We start from the raw sequence: 19,413 nt of genomic DNA on the forward strand, positions 1-19,413 counted from the left end.
ATACTGAGCTACGGGCGCCGAGCCCTGGCTCTTGATTTTAAAAAATTATCAACATTCTAAAATCAGATGACATCACATTTTATTTATTTATTTATATTTGGAGACAAACTCTCACTTTGTCACCCTTGGTAGAGTGCTGTGGTGTTATAGCCTACAGCAACTTCAAATTCTTGGGCTCAAACAATCCTCTTGCCTCAGCCTCCCGAGTAGCTGGGACTACAGGCATTCACCACAATGCCTGGCTATTTTTAGAGGTGGGGTCTCCTTCTAGCTCTGCCCACCTCGGCCTCCCACAGCGCTGGGATTACAGGCGATTTCATATTTTAAAACTCAGAACTTCTGACTTCTGTAGAAAAACCGGAGCTATGGCACTACCAAGTCCACAGTCCCACATGATAGTAAATTAGGCAGAGCTGATGGGGCGAAGTCTTTAAGTAGAATGTGTGCTTTTTGTTTGCCACAGTTCCCACCACTTCCTATTACCTCAAATCTCCTTCATTCATTTAAACCATTTCTTGCCTCTGCAGACAATTTATTTTCAACTCCTGAAGTGCTTTATAGTTTTGAAGTACTTACCCATATGTGATTCTATTTAAGCCTTGCTGCTCCAGTAGAGAGGATAAATATTATTATGATCTCCATGTGACCAAAGTGTAGTTCAGAGAGAGGTTTCACTTGCCCAAGTAACAGAATCAGTATCTAGATTTCCTGACTCCCAGTCCAATCTTTTTTGAGAAAAAAATGCTAGAACTTCACTTAGGGTCTTCTGGAACCAAACCAAAGTAGATCTGGGCATAATTGCTAGAACAGATGTGTTTTAACCGCTGAAGTGTTTAATAATCCTCCCAAATGATTAATCCTTTTTCTTTTAAGAAAATATTTCTGCTTCCCCTCACCTTCCAGACATTCAAGAAAGATTGCCCTTCCTGCCTCTTCTGTGGCCAGTGTGGCTGTAAGACTTGCTTTGGCCAATGAACTGTGAGTGGAAGCGATATTTATCCCTTCAGGGCAGAAGCATTTAGGAGCCCATGAACAATTCTTCATGCTTATTTCACTTTATGAGGTAGGTAACCTTAAGCTCCATGGTGACACTGCTAGGATCTCAAAATGGTAGTGCTCCATCAACTTGGGTACCTGAGCAGAATCTCTTCCTAGCCTACTTTGGACAGGTAGTATCCGTGGTTTTAAGCCACTTAAGTTTTGGCATTTACCACAACATAACTTAGCCACAGGGTGGGGGACCTGCAGCCTTGGGGGCCATGTGTGGTCTTGAGGCCACCAGTTCCCCACTCTTGTGACCTAGCCTAACCTAATCCAAGACTCTTTTGCATGGTCATGGAGCTTCTCTAGAAACTGGAATATAATATCTAGACTTCTGATCAAATAACTAAAAGCTGAAGCAAACTGTTGATTTTCTTCCCTCAGCTTCCTCATCTACTTACTACCGTCTAACTTTGAAGAAAATTATTTTGTTAGGGCCCTTGATTATTGGTTTTCCTTTATTCTGGCAGTTAAGATTGGAGGGAGGAAGAAAAGAGGGAGGCCCAGATCTTTTCTCCATTCCAGAGCCCGATGCAAAATTGTCCCCACCCACTAGTATTCACACTTAACCTTGTCACAAGAAGGCTGTTACCACTCCCAAGGCGCCACTGCAATGTCAAGGCAAGGCAGCCAGGTTGCGCTCTGTCCTCACTGGTGTCTGCGCTTGGCTAAGCTTGGAGAAGCAGCGGTCCCTAGGGAAAGAAGCCTCCAGTGGGAACAAAAATGAGTATGAGGCGAGCACCCATCCTGGGCACTATATGAATTTGGGGTGAGTTCTTTTAGTACTCCAGCTCTGGTCCGTATGTAGTTTTTAGTGGCTAGCAAACTACCCGGCTGGGGCTACTGAGGCTCCCAGTTTTCCTGGGATTTCCCCAAGCCCACCCGAGCACACTTGCAAAGGTCATAAACGGTGGGGGTTGAGCGCAACCACAGCTTCAGTTAAGCGTCGGCAGCCAGGATCAAAGGTCGGCGGGGCTGCCCAGAGGCCGAGTCTGCGCAGTCCCGATCCCGCCTTGGAGAGAAAGGGTGGCGGCAGCGCGGGCTCGTCACACTAGCGTGCTCGCAAGAGGCGGGAAAGTGTTAGGTCGGGTGGCAACGTCCCTCCCTCCGCCTGCCGAGAGAATTTGTCCTCCACCGACGCCCAGGCCCCGGGGGAGGGGGACAAGAAAAGGCCCGCGCTTCTGACTCATCATCTCCAACCCCTTTCTCGCGCGCGCTCCAAGTCTCAGGACTTTGGACCTGGGCACTCGAACGAGGGGGTGGCAACAGTTTCTGGGAAACCCCGGCTCTGCTAAGTGCCATCCTTTAGCCCTCGCCGGTCTCTGAAGCTTCCAGCAAGAGGGATATGCATCCAGAGTTATCTCTCAGTTGTTGTGGCTGGGGTGGCGGCGCCCCCGCGCAGGACTGGCCGCCCAGCCCTTCCCCGAATGCGGGCCAGTGGTCGCGTCCGAGGAAACTCTCGGCGAGGCCCTGACTTCCAGAGCCTCGCGTCACTCTGCAGATGCACAGCGCCCCCACCGTGGAGGGAAGGCTGTTTATTTTCCAGCAGGTCACGGGGGCAGGCGGGGCGTCCTGGGACTTGTAGTCTCCGCTGGAGTAGAAAGGGACAGAATGGAAGGAGAAACTGGAACATCTCTGGAATGGATTCAGAGAGTTGCCATGTGTGGGAACCGGGGCTTAAAGTGGATGGAACTGTGGGAGGTAGACAAGAGAATAGCGAGATAAGACAGATGTAAAGCTGTATGGAAAGGCAGTGGGGAAGGAGGATAAGGACGCAAGGGAGGAAGCAGCTTTTCAGAGCGGTGAGGTGAGGGAAAGGGGCCTGCTCTGAGTAATAACCAAAGGCACCCCACAGGCTTCATGCACGTCTCAAGAAAGCTAGCTTCTGAGTTCGGTGGGGTGGGGTGCACGATCGTCAAGAGAGGGCTGAAGGGTAGAAGGAGAGCAGCACCTGTCTGCTCCCCCTTGGCTGCTCTCTCACTTGTTCAGTTTCCTGTGCTGGCCACCGTGGAACCACTCTCCAAACTGGGAACCTCCTCCAACTCAGAGAGGCCCTGAAAACCAGACAGAGGTGTGAGTAAATTGTAGGGACAAGATAGGAAAAACCCCAGAGAGAAGCAGTTGCTTCTCCTCCCCCGTTTTTTCTTGTGTTTCCCACAGGGCAGTTTCCTAATGCTTTTCTACTCTTCTATCCCCAGTCATTTAGATAACAAATTTCATCTTACCCACCATTAGGGGAGAAATGTCCAAAGCTAGAAAGCCAATCCATTTCAACCTAGGACTTCTTCATTTCCCTCCTGCCCCATTGTTTTCCCTGAAGTGCCACTGACAGGGATAGCCAGTGGAAAATGAGTTGGCAGTTCACTGCTTTCCTCCCAGCCCCCAATACCTCCTGCAGCTCCTGATAGTGCAAACTCTGGCTCCTGCAGCATCCGGGCTTCCTCTGGCTCAGCAAGAATAGGGCATGCACTGAGAGCAGCACTCCCGTTAGGGTGAAGGCCTCAGCACTCAGCTCCAGCACCAGCAAGCCAGCCAGCTGCAGGTAGACAGGGCTGAGGATGCTTTAGGGACTCCGCACCTGTTTGCTCCTACCTTTTTCCCTCTCCATCTCTTGCCTTCTTATCCTCCCACTTTCTTCTTCATTTACCCATACCTGGGAGGATACAGTCGGGACAGGCCCCAAGGCTGTCTTCATCACCTCGACCACCACCACGATGAAACCCAAGATCACGTTGAAGGTGTTGAGTAACATCATAGCCTGGACCTGCAAGTGAGCCAGCTCAGTCCTGCCCCTTCTAGGAGACCCCAGGCCCCAATTGGCAGCCTATCTGAAAACAAAACTCAGATCCTGCCTGGGCGCAGTGTCTCACTCCTGTAATCCCAGCACTCTGGGAGGAATGCCTGAGCTCATGAGTTCAAGACAGCCTTAGCCAGAGCAAGACCCAGTCTCTAAAAACAGCTTGGCTTTATGGTGGGTTCCTGCTGTAGTTGTAGCTACTTGGGAGCCTGAAGCAAGAGAAGTGCTTGAGCCCAAGAGGTTGAGGTTGCTGTGAGCTATGATGCCATGGCACTCTACCAAGGGTGACAAAGTGAGACTGTGTCTCCAAAAAAACCCCCCCCAAACCCCAAAAACTCAGCTCCTGCTTCTCCACCTCTAAACAGGGCCATCATCCCTCTAACTTTCTTGCTGTCCCTCAGTCTTTTAGGCTAGTCAGTGGTGGACAGCTAAGAGAATGAGTCAACACTTAAGAGAATCACTTCTTGGGCTGAGGAGTATATGTGTGTCTACTTTCCAGGGGAGGACAATACCGCATTCTCTTCCTCTCACCTTCCAGAGGCGGGGTGCTCTTCGAAGCTCAAGGGTGACAATCCCAGTGAGGAGACCCTGAATGGTGAGAAGGGCAAGTGTTGAGCTTTGGACCCATTGGGGGGGAGCCTCTAGAACTTTCCTTCCACCCTGTTGTGGTAGGTCTTACTGAGGCTCCTGGCCCAAGAGGCAGCACTGTGGCCGTGTGACATGCAGAGTTCAGGCAGGCAACTGAGACAGCAAAGGGCACCACAGCCACTGCCAGCCATAACTGGCTTACCTGGGTGACAGGGCAGATAGTTAAGAGGGAACTGTTAGATTTCCTTCCTTCTCACAACCCCATACCTCTTCTAGAGCATGTGGGATGAATGCATAGTGAAGGAAAGTAGTCAACCAAGGGCAGTGAAGGAGGTGATAATTAAAAGGTAAATATCATTTTTTTCTTCCTCATCCTGTATATTTTCCCCACATGATAGAAGTTACTTGGAGATAAGGATCTTGCCTTATTTATTTCTATGTTTCCTCCTCCCTCCTCCCACTCAGAGCCTAGCAGTTTCTGGCACATAGTAGGTGCTCACTAAACATGGATGGATGGAATTGAACTGGGTACAAACGGATGTGCTGACACATGGGATGGCCTCACCGCCAGCACCAAAAGGTGCCCACTCTTCCTGTGCCTTGCCCAGTGCTGTAACTTTTCCAGACGAAGGCCGTGTCTCTCCTGCTCTTGCTGACCAGCTCTTTCCTCCATGGGGCCTTTGACCACAAGCCCTGGGAGCTTTCTGGGCTGGGAGAAATGCAGTAGGGGTCCTGTCTATAAGGAGACAGGACATGCAACAGCATCTCTGTTGGCTACCCCTCTGACAGACAGGGAGTCCTAGGAGACAGCCCATTCCCAATGTCCAGGAAGTTGAGGCCCAGGGCCTCACACCTACCTAGTTTGAAGTAGCTACTCCAAAGGAATGGGACCCAGCTGGCTTCTAGGACTCCGGAGGAGCTTGGTAGCTCAGAGCAGAAGACAAAATTGTCCTGGCAGAGAAAGGCTGTCAGGGCTGGGTGTGGTAGAGCAAAGGTCCACCTAAGGATCCAGGGAGTGGTTCTGGGTAGACACCAACTTCATTCAGTTCACTCCACAAGCCACCCAGGACTGCCTCATTCTGTTCCCATTTCCCCTTGCCCCCATTTCTGCCCATCCTAGGTTCCTCTTCTGGTTTCACTCACTTCATCCCCATGGATACTATCAATCCTGGACCTCAGTTTCCCCTCATTTCCATCTAATCTTTCTCCTTTCTTTGACTTCCTTCTCAAATTACTTGCTTTTCCCTAGAGAGATCCCTCTTTCTGTCTGGATTGGTCCCCTGTCATTACCACTTGCAGCTTTGTCCCCAGATCAGGTAAGATTTAATTCCACTAACTTTCCTATTTCTCACTTTCTGGACACTTTCTTCTTTCTCTTTCCTTTGCTGAAGTATTTATTCTGAATTGAACACTGACTAAATAAATAGATGGGGAACCCTGTTTATAGTGGGAATTATTTTTGACTCAGTGATAATCTGCAGCTAGACATATGTGGAAGATGGTATTCACATGGTCAGTTTGGGGAAGGATACTATTGCAACAATTACTATTTTTGAGAGTAAAGGTGCCTTGTAACCAGACTGGCCTGTACTAAAATCTTACCTATGCCAATTTCCCAGCTGTGTGATCTTGGATACTTATTCTAACTATTTAAACCTTAGTTTGCCCTCTGATAAAAAGGGGCTAACAATTGTTAATTCACAGTGAGTGAATTGATCATTAGTGGTGCCTGATGGGGTCACAGTGATGCCCATATATTAAAGGGCTTATTCAGAAGCTAAGCTAAGGACATTTATTTCTATAGTAGGAAGCAAAACCAGCTGGGCCCCCCAATATATATTCTATAGATCAAAGACAGGAAAGGCCCATTTTGGTGCAGAGCCTAAAGTTGAGGCAACCAGACCTCTGTTCAAATCCCAGATCTTGGGCAAGTTGCTTAATCTCTCTGTTTCCTTATCTATAAAGGGAAGTTTACTTAATATAATACCAATCTCAAGTGGTAGTTGCCTTGAGCATTAAAAAAAAAATTTTTATATGAACCAGATTAGCCTAGCAATGGGCACTATAAGTGCTCAATAAATGTTAGTGGCCATCATTACTATCATTTATTATTATTGATAATAAAAGAAGACAGCCAGAAGACCCCTGGGAGTTAGTACCAGGAGGCGGGGTTCTGGGAGGCAAATGGCCCTTATAACTCACTTCTGCCCTGCTCAGTGCTGAGCCAATATCAATGAGGCACAGGATCACTCTTTTGTAGTATGGATCACATTTTAAAGGGATTCAGGATCCCCAAACTCTCCGGGAACTGTTGTGTGTCCACTCCTTCCTCTTCAGTCCTCATGTGGATTAATTTTATTTCTTGGTCATGTGAGATGTTGGGCTTGCACTGAAGATCCCTGAGTTTGCAGGCCAGTGGAGAAAGAGACTCCTTGAGCCTCATTTTCCTTACCTGTGAGGACTAATATTATAGAGGGTTATTGTAAGGATTAAATATGTGCACAGGCATTCCATAAATGTTGACTTAATCAGAATATACTACTTACAAGTCTAGATTAGTCTCCTTAAGGAAGGTAGCACATCATCTGTGCATCCCCCACAGCGCTGAGCACAGTGCTTGGTACTTAGTAAGCACTCAGTAAATATTTGTTGTATTGGAGAGCCATTAAAGTGACTTGAGGAATGGAAAACAGAATTCGAGAGGAAGGAGCGGGAATTGTTTATCAAGAACAGAAAGGACCTAAGAGTAACTTTAAATAATGTTTCTTATACGGCCGACATTAACTATCTCTATAATCGCCCCTCCTCCTCCCCCCAAAGAGAGACAGAAATTGTAAGGGAGAGGCTTTGAGATAAAACCCCAGGAAGAACTTCCCGAGTCTGTGCATGTTGGGGCAGAAAGAGCGGCAGAGCCAACTCCTTCCCTGGTATGTCCGGGTTTAGGGTGGGAGGGGCAGTGCTGCTTGGAGGCTGGGGGAAGGACGAGATGACCTTTCAAAATCTCTTCCAGTCTCCAGTAGGAATCGTCTGTGCGCCCCACCCCCGCTCCCTCCCTTCCTCCCTCCCACCGACAGCGCCCCCCGTCTCCAAACTGCCCGCACCCCGCCCCTGGCGGCCGCCTCTCACGGCTCCCGGGGTCCCCAGCTCCCTGTTCCCGGAGCCAGAACCCCGCTCCCGCGCGGCTCCCAGCCCCGCCGCGCCGCCCCCCGCATGCTAATGGCCGGGCCGCCTCCCGCCGCACACAATGCGGGCCAGGGCCGGGGGCGGGGGACCGGGGAGGGGGCGGGGGCCGGGTCGGGGGCGGGGGGGCCGGGGCCCGGCGCATCTCCCCCGGCCCCACGTAACGCTGACGCCCGCGCCGCCGGCCCGCCGCCCGCCGCCGCCGCCGCCCGCTCCGCCGCCGCCCGCCCGGGGCTCGTGAGTAGCCGCTCCCCCCACTCGCGGCCCCCCCACGTCCGCCACCCGGCCCCCGCCCCCGCCCCCTCCCCCATCCCGGAGGGGGGGCTTGCTCCGCGCGCCCGACTCGGAGCAGGTGCAGGGGGCGGGGGCGGGGGAGGGGCGCCGGCTCGGCCCCAAGCAAACTTCGCCCAGAGCTCTTGGGGGGGCGGGGTGGGGGTGGCGGCCTCGGAAGCTTGGAGAGCTAGGGTGGGGGCCCCAGAGAGGGGGGGCCAGGTGGAAGAGCTTGGGGAGCGGAGACCAAAGGGGAAGGGCCAACCGGGGTGGGGGCGGGGGTGGCGAGTGTCTTTGTAGGGGCCCGAAGGCAGGGCGCGAGGGGCCTGGGGGGTGCGGGGCGGCTGAGGCTCCAGCCTGAGCGGATGCGCACCCCCTGGCCCAGGTAGGGCTGGTGGGGGAGGGAGAAGGAACCCAAACTCTCCGGGAGCACGGGGGGGTGGGGTGGGAGGAGGGGAAAGGATGGGGGGTGCTTCCCTCTCTGAGTCCCAAACAAAGTGTCACAAAGAGCTCGGCCGGCGGCAGCAGCGGAGGCGGCTGTAACTCAGCTTTTGTTCTCCTGGCCAGGGGTAGCTGAGCCCTGGCCTCCCTATCTCCCAACCCTGCCCCCTATCATCCTTCTGGCTTATCTTCCCCGAAGGGTCCGAGGTGCTGCTGGGAAACCCTCTCAAGTGGAATCATAGGTCCTACCCTACTTGCCAACCTATTTCTGGAGGGGGATTTTCCCAGAGTCTCTCTTGCCCACCTCCCCCACCTTCCCCACGTCCTAGTCTGAGGAATGAAGCTCCTATGGGTGCTAAGACTGACTTTTCTAGGTTCAGCTCCAGTTAAGGGGAGTTAGGGCTGGCTACACAGCCCTCTTCCCCAATCCAGGCCCTTTAGAACTTTCAGAATTGGGGTCATGTTAGGACATGCCTCTGAGATAAGACTCAACCATGGTGGGTTGGCACCAGGTGAGCAGGTGTACTTTCTTCCTGCTGTCTGGAGTCTATGACTGAGGTTCCATGCTCCCAACTCAGGAGAATGAGGAGGGAGGGGAAGGAAGGTTTACTAAGAGCTAGGTATAAAAGGCAGGCAAGCTGTGGAGTAGGGTGGGTTTGGAGAAGCTATCTGAGTAGTGAGGTGCAAAGGGCCATGAAGAGACCATAAAAGTGAACAACTTTTTTTTGTGTGTGATCAAGGTAATCTTGACTCTAGACTACCTAAGAAGTTCTCTTTCCTTTTTACCCCTCTAGTTCAGTGGCAATCATAATTGTTAGCAGACTTGGGAGGCATAGGTTTTTCAACAAAGGGAAAAACATCAAGTATTAAAGATGACCAGAGACAGAGACCTAGTTATAGTCAGACCCCAGAAGTCCTGAGCCCCTACCCCTTACACTTTGACCTTAAACCTTTTTGAAGCACAAGGCTTGAGGGACAGTCTTCGTGGTCCGTTTAGCAGATGCTTCTATGTACCAGTTTTTTCTAAATCTTTTCCCCAACCATTCATCCTTCTGAACTCAGTAAGGTTTGGTTGTCCACATCCCCTTCCCCACCAGTGCTGTTTTAGTATGTAAGGATAATTGGCCTGTTGCTTTTGAAAGATTTCTGATCCCTATCCCAGGCCCGGCATCCCTATGGAATCTAAATAAGGGCAAGATATCCCCTGATTCCCGTGGAGGCGGAAAGTAGGTTAGTGCTACTATCTAGCCAAGTCTCGTGGTGGTGTTTAAGGGCCGACTATAGAAAACTGATTATTTTCCTCTGCCAATACATGCATGACCTAGGTTCCAAATCAGTTCATAGAATCTCAGTCCTCTGTCAGTGCTTTCCATTATTGAGAAAAAAATGATGGGGTCAGACACCTGGAACCTGGTTTGGTATGACGATGATTCAGGATTTTTTTTTTTTTTTTTGAGACAGAGTCTTACTATGTTGCTCTCAGTAGAGTGCCATGGCATCGCAGCTCACAGCAACCTCCAGCTCTTGGGCTTAGGCGATTCTCTTGCCTCAGCCTCCCAAGTAGCTGGGACTACAGGCACTCCCAACAACACCTGGGTATTTTTTTGTTGCAGTTTGGCCAGGGCCAGGTTTGAACCTGCCACCCTCGGTATATGGGGCCGGTGCCCTACTCACTGAGCCACAGGCACTGTTTGATTCAGGAGATTTTTGACTGAGCCTAGGAAAGACTCTCAATGAGTTTTGTTGATTTTAGGCCATCTTCTGGGGAAACTTTTCCTGTTGAGGAATTCAGCTTCAGTTTAGAATTTGTTGTATATTACTATATTTTCATCCTGGAACCTGCTATGTGAAAAGAGGATTTGTTGTTGTTTTGCGGTGATGGTGGTGGTAGTGGGGGCTTTGCCCTATTCCTACTTTTCTTGCCTAGGATATGAGGCCAGCTTCCCATTAAGTCTTTTGCTTGCTATCTTATAGACAGTTTTAGGGGCCCTAGAATCTTCTCAGAATCAGAGTATGTGTGCGTAGGTTAGTCAGCTATGACCATGCAGTATTCCCAGCTCCCCCTCTCCCTGCCATCTGCTTCCTCTGAATATACCAGATTGGCTGTACACCAGGATGTTCCGGGAATCCCCAGGAGAGCAACAGAATGTGATGGACCCAAATATGATGCCTCAGTAACTCATTCCAGGATGTACAAACTGTGACTATCAGGACACTCCTTATAGCTAATTAAAATTCTTCTAGTTACCTCTATTTTCTATTACCTCTGTCTATTTTCAGTGATATCCAAAGGCCAAAATAATCCCTCTGGTACCACTGTTTTTTTTTTTTTTCCCTATGGTTCCCAGATAGGAATTAAAAAAACCCAAAAAACAAAAACCTTAGCTTTTCTCAGTACTTTATCTGTGATGCTAAAATGGCAACCGTGGCCCCTCTAGCTCTTCATAGCTCTGTGGTCCTGAGGTGGCCAAAGTGGCTTCTCTGGTAGCCCACTGCACTCTCCATGGTACTGAAGGAATGGCCATTTGTTTTAACATCTCTCTGGGGTCCAGAAGAGTCTTGTGACACAGAACCACAAAACTTTTTCTAGCTGGAAGGGACTATCAGGGTAAATTAGTCCAAACCCCTTATTTTATTTACAGATAAGTAAACTGGTTAAGTTAAGTGATTTACCAAGGCTGTAGGGCTATTAATGCTTAGACTGGGTCCACAATAGCCTTATACCCCTCGGCCCTATTATAATTCACCTTTTATAACACTATTTAGTGAGCCCAGGAAGGCTCTTATTCCCAGGAAAGGAGTTTATTTGGACAAACCAGAGGATGAGAGTGGGTACTCTAGTTTGGTGCTACAGAAAGACAACATATTAAATAGTAGTGGAGGTCATCTAGTGACCCTTGGACAAAAACACTTTGTTAATTAATCTTCTGCTAATTATACTACCATAGCCCAGATTCTGCATGTAACAGGTACCTTCCCCTTCATGGAATCTTACCACATCTACTACATGTTGAAAATGAAGGAAGCCTTGGACCTCCAGAGCCTTTTCTCTCTGCTGATAAGCAGGGCTGACTCTTGGCCCAGTTTTCTTCTATTAAAGATCCTTAAGCTAAGTAATTCTTGAATCCTTTTCTTTCTCAGTAACCCATTTCAGTTTCATAATGCATAATGTAAGGAAGTTCTTTGTATCTCAAATATTCTATCTTACCTAAAAAATAGGTTAGGCCCACATTCATCTAGTCTTGACCAGATACAATCCTATATAGAGGCCAAAAGGTAGACTGGACAACTTCTGGTCATCCTCTCATGCCTGTTTCCATGAATCTTAATTCTGGGGTTGCTTCTAAATCCTAAGGGTGATCTCCTCTGAAGCTTAGAATCAGGAACACCCCCCACCCCATACTCTTCCTCTGAGTGCTCTTTTCCTTCCTTAGCACTGTAGTCTGCATGTCCCAGGCCTAGGGAATTTTAGCCTGGAGAATTTTAACCCCTTCCTGTTCAGAGCATGTGCTGAGCCCTTATCTGTGCAGATGGCCCAGCCCAGCCCCGCCCCCCATCCCTCACTCCAGCCTCTTGAGCTCAGAGCCAGTGTAATCCTCCTCTTGTGTGAGGGAGCCTCTCCCCTGCAGAGAGGAGGAAAGCCTGCCTCGGAACAGCCCTGGACAAAGGGGCTCAGATGCCCCATCATACTACAGGCTCCAAGGTTTGAAACTAGGGGATGAATCCTATACGATATTTGCAGTTTTTAACCCCTTCCCCAGGCTGGCCATGCCCCTTAACTTCCACTCCTCCCCCAACTCTCTCTTCATTCCCTCTCCCTCTGGCTCTCTCCTTCTTCGCGCCCCTCCCCCTCTGTCTGTCTTCAGACTCTGCTGCTGGGAGGTGTTTCTCTCCCATGCATGAATGAGTCTCTGTAATGAATGGAAATGAATGGATCAGGAATCCAGGCGGAGGGAGGGAGAATGAGGGGGAAAAAGACGGAAAGACAGGCAGAGGGAAGCAGTGTGGAACCTGGAAGGATGTTTGGTTGGCTGGTCAGTTGAGGGTCTGAGATCAACTGGTCCTACTTGGATAACTTGGGGACCATGGCAGGCTCACCTCATTTGTTCATCATGCTGCACAACCCAACCCAAATGGGAGAGCGGTACATTGTGATGGTTTCCCTACCACCAGGGAGTGGAGTGGTAGTGGTAGTGGTTCTGGACTTAGACATTTAAAACATCTTATTTGGGGAAGAAATCTGGGTTATCAGGGAGTTTTGTGTGCTTGGCAAATCAAAGGGTTCAGTTTCTGAGTACAGCAGCCCCTGTGCCTCAGGATGTAAGTAGAGAGAAGGGATAGGTTTTAGGCATACAGGGCGCTAAGATTCTGGGGTAGAGGGTGGTTTTTGCACTGCTGAAAATGAGGGCTCATCTTTTCCTCCAAATCTGTCTCTCTCTTGCTTTAGCCCCTCAGAACCTGTTGCCTTCACTAGCAGCTTTTCCTCCTCTTCCCTGCACTCCCCAGAACCAAAGAATGTGAAAGGGGTCCATGGAGGTGAGTGAAGCTCTGGCCTCAACAAGTACTTAAAACTACATACGCCCTCCCCATGCCTACCTCTTTCTCTGACCTCCCATCGTTAGAAGTATCTCTGTGGCTCCAACGTCTCAATTCTCATCCATCTCCCAATTTCCCGAGGTGAGCGGCACCCGCTGTTCGTCGTTCACCTGTGCCCACCTTCCATCGTGTTCTGGTCCCCAATCCCCTCGCCCCTGCACAGCCTCTATTCTCCACCCTTTGCTCTGTCCACGTCTTTCTCCACAGGGCTCACGTCCCCGTGCACCAGGCGGCCACTTAGCGCCGTCGCCGCCAGCTTTCGACGGTGAGCTGGATCTGCAGCGCTACTCCAACGGGCCAGGCGCCAGCTCGGGGTCGCCGGGAATGGGAACCCTGAGCTGGTCTGAGAGTCGCACGGGCGAACGGCGCTTCCCTTGCCCTGTCTGCGGGAAGCGCTTCCGCTTTAACTCCATCCTGGCTTTGCACCTGCGGGCGCACCCCGGCTCCCAGGCCTTCCAGTGCCCGCACTGCGGCCACCGCGCAGCACAGCGGGCTCTTCTGCGCTCGCACCTGCGCACGCACCAGCCGGGACGCCCTCGCAGCCCTGCCGCACGCCTACTGCTGGAGTTGGAGGAGCGCGCCCTGCTGCGCGAGGCCCGACTCGGGAGAGCGCGCAGTTCGGGGGCCATGCAGACGTCCCCTGCCGCCGAGGGCCCGGCGCGGCCCCAGGCTCCTTCCACGTCCGCCTTTCGTTGTCCCTACTGCAAAGGCAAGTTTCGCACCTCTGCGGAGCGCGAACGACACTTGCACATTCTGCACAGGCCCTGGAAGTGCAGCCTGTGCAGTTTCGGCTCCAGCCAGGAGGAGGAGCTGCTTCATCACAACCTGACGGCCCACGGGGCTCCCGAGCGCCCCCTGGCGGCCGCCTCCGCTGCTCCCCAACCCCAGCCTCCACCCCAGCCTGAACCGAGATCGGTCCCTGAGTCGGAGCCGGCGCCGGAGCCGGAGCCGGAGCCTGAACATGAGGCTACCCCGGCTCCCGCCCCTGCCACTCCCGAAGAGCCTCCTGCGCCCCCGGAGTTCCGCTGTCAAGTGTGCGGCCAGAGCTTTACACAGTCCTGGTTTCTCAAGGGCCACATGCGCAAGCACAAGGCTTCCTTTGATCATGCGTGCCCTGTGTGTGGCCGCTGCTTCAAGGAGCCCTGGTTCCTTAAGAACCACATGAAGGTGCACGCCAGCAAGCTGGGTCCACTGCGTGCCCCGGGCCCCGGTTCGGGGCAGGCCCGGGCCCCCCAGCCTCCTGATCTGGGTCTGCTGGCCTATGAGCCTTTGGGGCCAGCGCTCCTCTTGGCGCCGGCGCCTACCCCTGCTGAGCGCCGTGAGCCCACGAGCCTCTTGGGGTACCTGAGCCTGCGAGCGGGCGAAGGCCGGCCCAATGGCGAGGGCGCTGAGCCCGGCGCCGGCCGCAGCTTCGGAGGCTTCCGCCCACTGCCCTCCGCTCTCCCGGCCCGGGCTCGCCGGCACCGAACGGAGGAGCCGGAGGAGGAAGAGGAAGTGGTGGAGGCGGAGGAGGAGACCTGGGCCCGGGGCAGGTCGATGGGCCCTCTGTCTTCCGTGCACTCGCGCCCCGGCGAGGGGCCAGGGCACTCTGCACCCGCTGCCGGGGCCCAAGCAAGATCAACCACCACGCAGGGTACGTGGGGACCCTTCTCTCTCCCGGTGTCCCTCGTTCTTGGCCGACTAATGCCAACCACTTACCTGCTGTAGCTTCCCTGTAGAAAAAACCTTTTATTTCTATTGAGATTTTTTTTTTCTTTCTGGAGGTTTTGTTATCTGAGGACACTAAAAATTCAACCCCTCAGACTCCCCTCAAGTTACTGTGTCCCCGAGGGGAAGCAGTCTTTCGTGGGGGTGGTCGGTTGGGTGTGGGGGCGCGTGGCCTAGAGAGGACGAAGGGCTCCTCTGATTCCCTCTTGGCATGTGTATTGCAGAAGAGAACGGGCTGTTGGTTGGAGGGACCCGGCCTGAAGGGGGCCGGGGGGCCACCGGCAAGGATTGTCCCTTCTGCGGAAAATCTTTTCGCTCAGCGCACCACCTCAAAGTGCACCTGCGAGTGCACACAGGTGAGGGAGACATCCTCCGGCGGGGCGGGGCCTGGAGGACTGGAAGAAAGGTGTGGGTTTGGGAAGGTAACCCTTGTTTGGAAGCCATCGGATTGGCCAGAGGTTATCAGTGAGGACCCCACCCCCCCTTTATTTTAAATGGAAGTGGGTAAGAGGCAATGTTTTTAACTGGTCCTGAGAATAAGGTCTGTAAATTGAGCGAAATGTGGGCGGGTGTGTGCAGTGATCACAACCTCGTGACCCTGTCCACACACTTCCCAGGCGAGCGCCCTTACAAGTGTCCGCACTGCGACTACGCGGGTACCCAGTCCGGCTCGCTTAAGTATCACCTACAGCGTCACCACCGAGAGCAGAGAAGCGGGGCAGGCCCCGGGCCACCCCCGGAACCACCCCCCACTTCCCAGCGGGGTTCTGCCCCGTCGTCCGGAGCCAAATCGGCTCCACAGCCTGCAACCTGGGTCGAGGGCGCAGCAAGTCCCCGGCCTCCTCCGAGCGGTGCCGGGCCGGGGTCCCGTCGGAAACCCGCCAGTCCCGGGAGGACCCTGCGCAACGGGCGAGGCGGTGAGGCTGAACCCCTGGACCTGTCCCTGCGGGCTGGGCCAGGAGGCGAGGCCGGGCCGGGCGGTGCCCTGCATCGCTGCCTCTTCTGCCCCTTTGCCACTGGAGCCCCCGAGCTCATGGCCTTGCACCTTCAAGTGCATCACAGCCGTCGGGCTCGGGGCCGCCGACCACCCCAGGCTGACGCATCCCCGCCCTATGCCCGGGCACCATCAGGAGAGACCCCTCCCAGTCCTTTGCAGGAAGGGGAGGAGGGCCCCGGGCTGTCGAGATCGGGAGAGGCGGGGCTGGCAGGGCAAGAACGGTAGGGAGCCCTCTTAGGGGCGATTAGCTTAGTGAGCTTACTCCGCCGGAGCGGGGGAGCGCTAGAGGTAGTTGGGTAGAGCAGCCAGCAGGGGGCAGCATGGGACCCATATCCCAGCCCCAGACGGACCAGAGGTGGAGGGGGCGGTGGGCGTAGGCGGGTGGGCGGGCAGTACCCACCCAGCCCAAGGGAGTCACAGTGCCTTAGAAGTGGCAGAGGTGAGGGTCAAAGAACGGGGTCCCAGGGCTGGCAGAGGTTGTGTCCCTGGTGAGGAGCCACTCTGCCAGTCTTTGCTGGTCCATAGGCGTGAGAGTTTATTTTTGTACGAGGGGTGGGGGTGGGGGGCACTGTACCCTTCTTGCCCCATTCAGGGGCCCTGTAGACGTCGCTATTTTTGGTACGATTCCTGTCATCCCTGTCGCAGAGTCGTGTCCCCAATAAACAGGTGTCTTGAGGCACAGGCCCTGTGTCTATTATCAAATTCCCTCCTTGGGCTCTTCTGTCCAGGAAAGTCACCTTTTCTGACACTACCCAAAGAGTTTGATAAGAAATGCAGAATCTGCAGGCTTATGATTCAGTAGCTCTGGGTGGGGCCCAAGAATTAGCATTTAACAAGTGGCCTGGGGAGTTCTCATACATTGTGGCCCAAGAGCCTCAATTTGAGAACTGCTGGATTGTGCTGGATCCCAGTTTGTGACCAGATCAGCCTGAAGAGGCGGGTGCAGTGTGGGAGAAGGAACTTCAAAGAGTGCATTGAGCCTCTTGGAGCCACTGTGGAGGAGGCACATTCTCCCAGGCTTAGAGTCAGCTTTGGGTCAGTAAGAGGTGGAAGGTACCTTTCAGCTTTGGTTGTATTTTCTGTGTTCTAAGGCTTAGTTGAGGGGGAGTTCTCAAGTTATTCAGATCACCTTTATCTGAGGACTGCTGTAGCTCCTTGGAGGCAAAGTGTGAGTAAATACATTTAATATAACAATAGTATTATAATAACAGTATTACATATATAAAGTCTGTAATTCCCTACCCCACCCTCCTATAATGGTTTGCATAGCTCCATTTCCAGTGATACCTCAGAATGGAGTCACCAGGAACTCCAGTTGACCTGGTAGAGATAAATGTTCTCTGGGAGAGTTGGTGGGGTCAGAAGAGAACATAGGCTGTCAGGGGAGGGCTGGCATGAGAGTGCTGGCTTGAGGATTGGGAAGGTCTGAAAGAGATAATTTCCCTGGCTCCAGGATGTGAAGGCAAGCAATGTGGCCATTCTGGTTCCTGCAGGAGAAGGCACCAAGCTGGAGAGACTAGAGACAGCAGTAGCAGGGTGATGCTCTGGTCCTTAGACCTCCTTTATGTCTGGGAATCAGGGGGAAGAAATTCAGTGCTTGTCCAGTTCTCCGTTATGTCCCACTGTCATCCCAGTCCAAAATATGCTGAGAAGGAGGGGTTGCAGCCAAGTTCTGGATAGTCTCTGAAAGGCAGGAGAGGAGAGAGAGATGGTTTGGGAGAGGGATGAAGGTGACTCCCATGCATCTGGGAGGAGGAAGAAAGCTACATGCAGGGGGAAAGAAGTACTGGGACTCACCCAGGTTACAGAGGCGTGGTGGGGTCACTCAGGGCTCTAGCATGAGTCTGAAGAAAAGAAACTGCAGTGAATTTAGGGATATATTCATATCCTCTCTCTTACTCTCTCTTTTCTCTGCTAAGACTGTCAACTCATCTCTTTCCTCCCCAAAGTTCTTGGATTTTGCTATTATAACCCAAGTCCAAAACAGGCTATTGGCATTCTCTCCTTTCCATCTACTGTGCTCCTTATTAAAAATTCCTTTTCACCGCTAACCTTTATGCATCTCAGCCAGGCCTGGAGGAAAAGAGTGAGACTGGACAATACACAAGATCACTGTTTCCTTTCCTCCTACCCTCACCCCCAGTCCAGTGGGTTGAATATTCAGAAAAGCCCTCCAGGAAAGTAGCTGAAGAGATCACCCCATTCCCAGCCTTACTGCAGGGACTTACCTGCCGGGATAGCCCTAAGATCCCTCCACTGGCCAGAGTGGGAGTGCTGCTCCCAGGGTGGGGGGGTTGCAGGCTGGGGCTGTTTCTTGGTCCTGGGGACACATCTCCAGAAGAGTCAAGTGTTTCTGGGGCTGAAGGGGAAGCTAGGGTGAGAGCAGGGTATAGAACCTCTCCAGATTACCTTAAGCAACCAAGCTGCTCCGTCAAGGAAGAAAAAGCTCCTTAGCAACAGGAAGCTGTGTCACCATAGCAATCCAGTTCCAAGAGAACCCCCCTACCAAGAGGCAGGAAATTGTCAGCAGCATCATTAGAGCAACCAGGGAAGAAGCGACAGGAAACTATAAGGATTGCCGTGGTGAACCAGGAGGGTACAACAGGAAGCTGAGGCAGTTTCCATAGAAACTCAAGGAGAGCTAGAGAGAGAGGTACAGAGGAAGTGCTTCTTAGCAACAGGCTGTTGTAAGCATCACCCTAGCAACCAGATGGAAGGCTCTTTTAGCAATGGGGAAGCTGTACATAGTTGTCATGGCAACTGGGCTACTTGGCTAGAAAAAGGAATTGCTCAGCAGCAAGCAGCCTGAACATCACCACAATGACCCAGATGCTGGGAGCCACCCTTGAGAGGTGCCTCACCCAGGGAAATTTGCTTGACGTCCAGATCCCAGGCCTCCTCCTCCACGCGGGCAGGCAGGGAACAGGCTCCCGGTGAGAGACCGGGAAGGGAGGGGCCGGCATGCTCAAAGGATGACACGGCCACGGAGGCCCGGGTGCGGGCGGCTGCAGAGAGTGGGGATTGGGGTGGTGGGGTGCTGGTGTGGAAAAGCTCTCCTGGTTCCCTGGGAATAACCCTCAGTCTCACACAGAGCCGCCCAGACAGTCCCATAGATTATGAGAAGAAATGCCCACTCGTTACCCTTCCTGACTTTATACCACACCTCCCCATGTATCTTCATTGTCAAAGTCTTGACTCCTGGGGGCCATCCCCCAGCAACCTGGCTCTTACCTCTTCCAGTGAGCAGGGCACTCAATGTCCGCTCCCCAAGGGCTTTGATGTCCAAGAAGGGTTTGTTCCCAATGCCCATGGAGACCATCTGCTGCACTCGGAGCTCTAGGGAACAAAGACCCTGTTACCAACCTCTTCTCGCCCCTCCTCAGCTCCAGCCCTAACACATCATGGTTAACTCTTTTTTTCTGCTCTTTCCCAAATCTCATCCCTTCCTCATTCTTCTGGTATCTCTTCCTGTCAACTGTTACAACCTGAGCAGCAATGATGGTTCCACTTCCTTTTCAGATAACTGTCTCTTCTTTCCCACATGGTGCATCCTGCCCATTGGGCATCCCAGCTGCCAACTTCCCTTTCACTACTCAGCTTCTTCCTTGTATCTTGGCCTTTCAGAGCAAAACTGGCATTTTTACATATCTTTATAGTTTACAAATACATAATCTCATTTAATCCTATCACACTAACATGAAGACATTACTATTTAATTTTTTGGTGAGTGGAATGAAACTCAGAGAATTAAAACCAAAGCAAAATCCAGCAATAAAGCAAAAAACAAAAACCAAAC

At 52.4% G+C, this 19,413-nt stretch overlaps 3 protein-coding genes across 20 annotated transcripts in view; 1 reads left to right on the plus strand and 2 right to left on the minus strand.

The window, feature by feature from the left end:
- Positions 1 to 16,300, plus strand: ZNF219 (zinc finger protein 219). Of its 9 annotated transcripts, none has more exons than XM_053593966.1 (5): positions 1 to 1,810; positions 12,765 to 12,853; positions 13,121 to 14,546; positions 14,845 to 14,976; positions 15,238 to 16,300. In XM_053593966.1, the coding sequence occupies exons 2-5, from the start codon at positions 12,848 to 12,850 to the stop codon at positions 15,840 to 15,842; spliced, it is 2,169 nt and encodes a 722-aa protein (XP_053449941.1). In that variant the 5' UTR covers positions 1 to 1,810; positions 12,765 to 12,847; the 3' UTR covers positions 15,843 to 16,300. The 9 variants fall into 9 exon arrangements, with proteins under 9 accessions (XP_053449941.1, XP_053449940.1, XP_053449943.1 ...); XM_053593965.1 differs by lacking the exon at positions 1 to 1,810 and adding an exon at positions 7,149 to 7,353; XM_053593968.1 differs by lacking the exon at positions 1 to 1,810 and adding an exon at positions 7,463 to 7,843 and having other exon boundaries at positions 11,287 to 12,853.
- TMEM253 (transmembrane protein 253) lies at positions 1,804 to 7,109 on the minus strand. Of its 8 annotated transcripts, none has more exons than XM_053593979.1 (10): positions 6,973 to 7,109; positions 6,629 to 6,887; positions 5,284 to 5,426; positions 4,992 to 5,162; positions 4,518 to 4,628; positions 4,370 to 4,426; positions 3,695 to 3,805; positions 3,431 to 3,577; positions 3,023 to 3,095; positions 1,804 to 2,632 (listed from the first exon to the last, which is right to left on the minus strand). In XM_053593979.1, exons 4-9 carry the CDS (start codon positions 5,097 to 5,099, stop codon positions 3,027 to 3,029), a joined length of 603 nt encoding a protein of 200 aa, XP_053449954.1. In that variant the 5' UTR covers positions 5,100 to 5,162; positions 5,284 to 5,426; positions 6,629 to 6,887; positions 6,973 to 7,109; the 3' UTR covers positions 1,804 to 2,632; positions 3,023 to 3,026. The 8 variants fall into 8 exon arrangements, with proteins under 8 accessions (XP_053449954.1, XP_053449952.1, XP_053449953.1 ...); XM_053593977.1 differs by having other exon boundaries at positions 2,993 to 3,095; XM_053593978.1 differs by having other exon boundaries at positions 1,804 to 2,676; positions 2,993 to 3,095.
- ARHGEF40 (Rho guanine nucleotide exchange factor 40) overlaps positions 16,152 to 19,413 on the minus strand; it is a 22,247-nt gene continuing 18,985 nt past the window's right edge. For 2 of the 3 annotated variants that reach the window (XM_053593963.1, XM_053593961.1), the window contains exons 20-24: positions 18,849 to 18,953; positions 18,479 to 18,622; positions 17,846 to 17,976; positions 17,415 to 17,461; positions 16,152 to 17,300 (exon numbers count right to left, since the gene is read on the minus strand). In XM_053593963.1, coding sequence (XP_053449938.1) covers positions 17,420 to 17,461; positions 17,846 to 17,976; positions 18,479 to 18,622; positions 18,849 to 18,953 — 422 coding nt within the window. In that variant the 3' untranslated portion in view covers positions 16,152 to 17,300; positions 17,415 to 17,419. The remainder of the gene's footprint in view (positions 17,301 to 17,414; positions 17,462 to 17,845; positions 17,977 to 18,478; positions 18,623 to 18,848; positions 18,954 to 19,413) is intronic. The other variant, XM_053593962.1, reaches the window with a different exon arrangement.

The sequence above is a fragment of the Nycticebus coucang genome, chromosome 6 (assembly GCF_027406575.1).
Source record: "Nycticebus coucang isolate mNycCou1 chromosome 6, mNycCou1.pri, whole genome shotgun sequence".
NCBI classification, from domain to species: domain Eukaryota; kingdom Metazoa; phylum Chordata; class Mammalia; order Primates; family Lorisidae; genus Nycticebus; species Nycticebus coucang.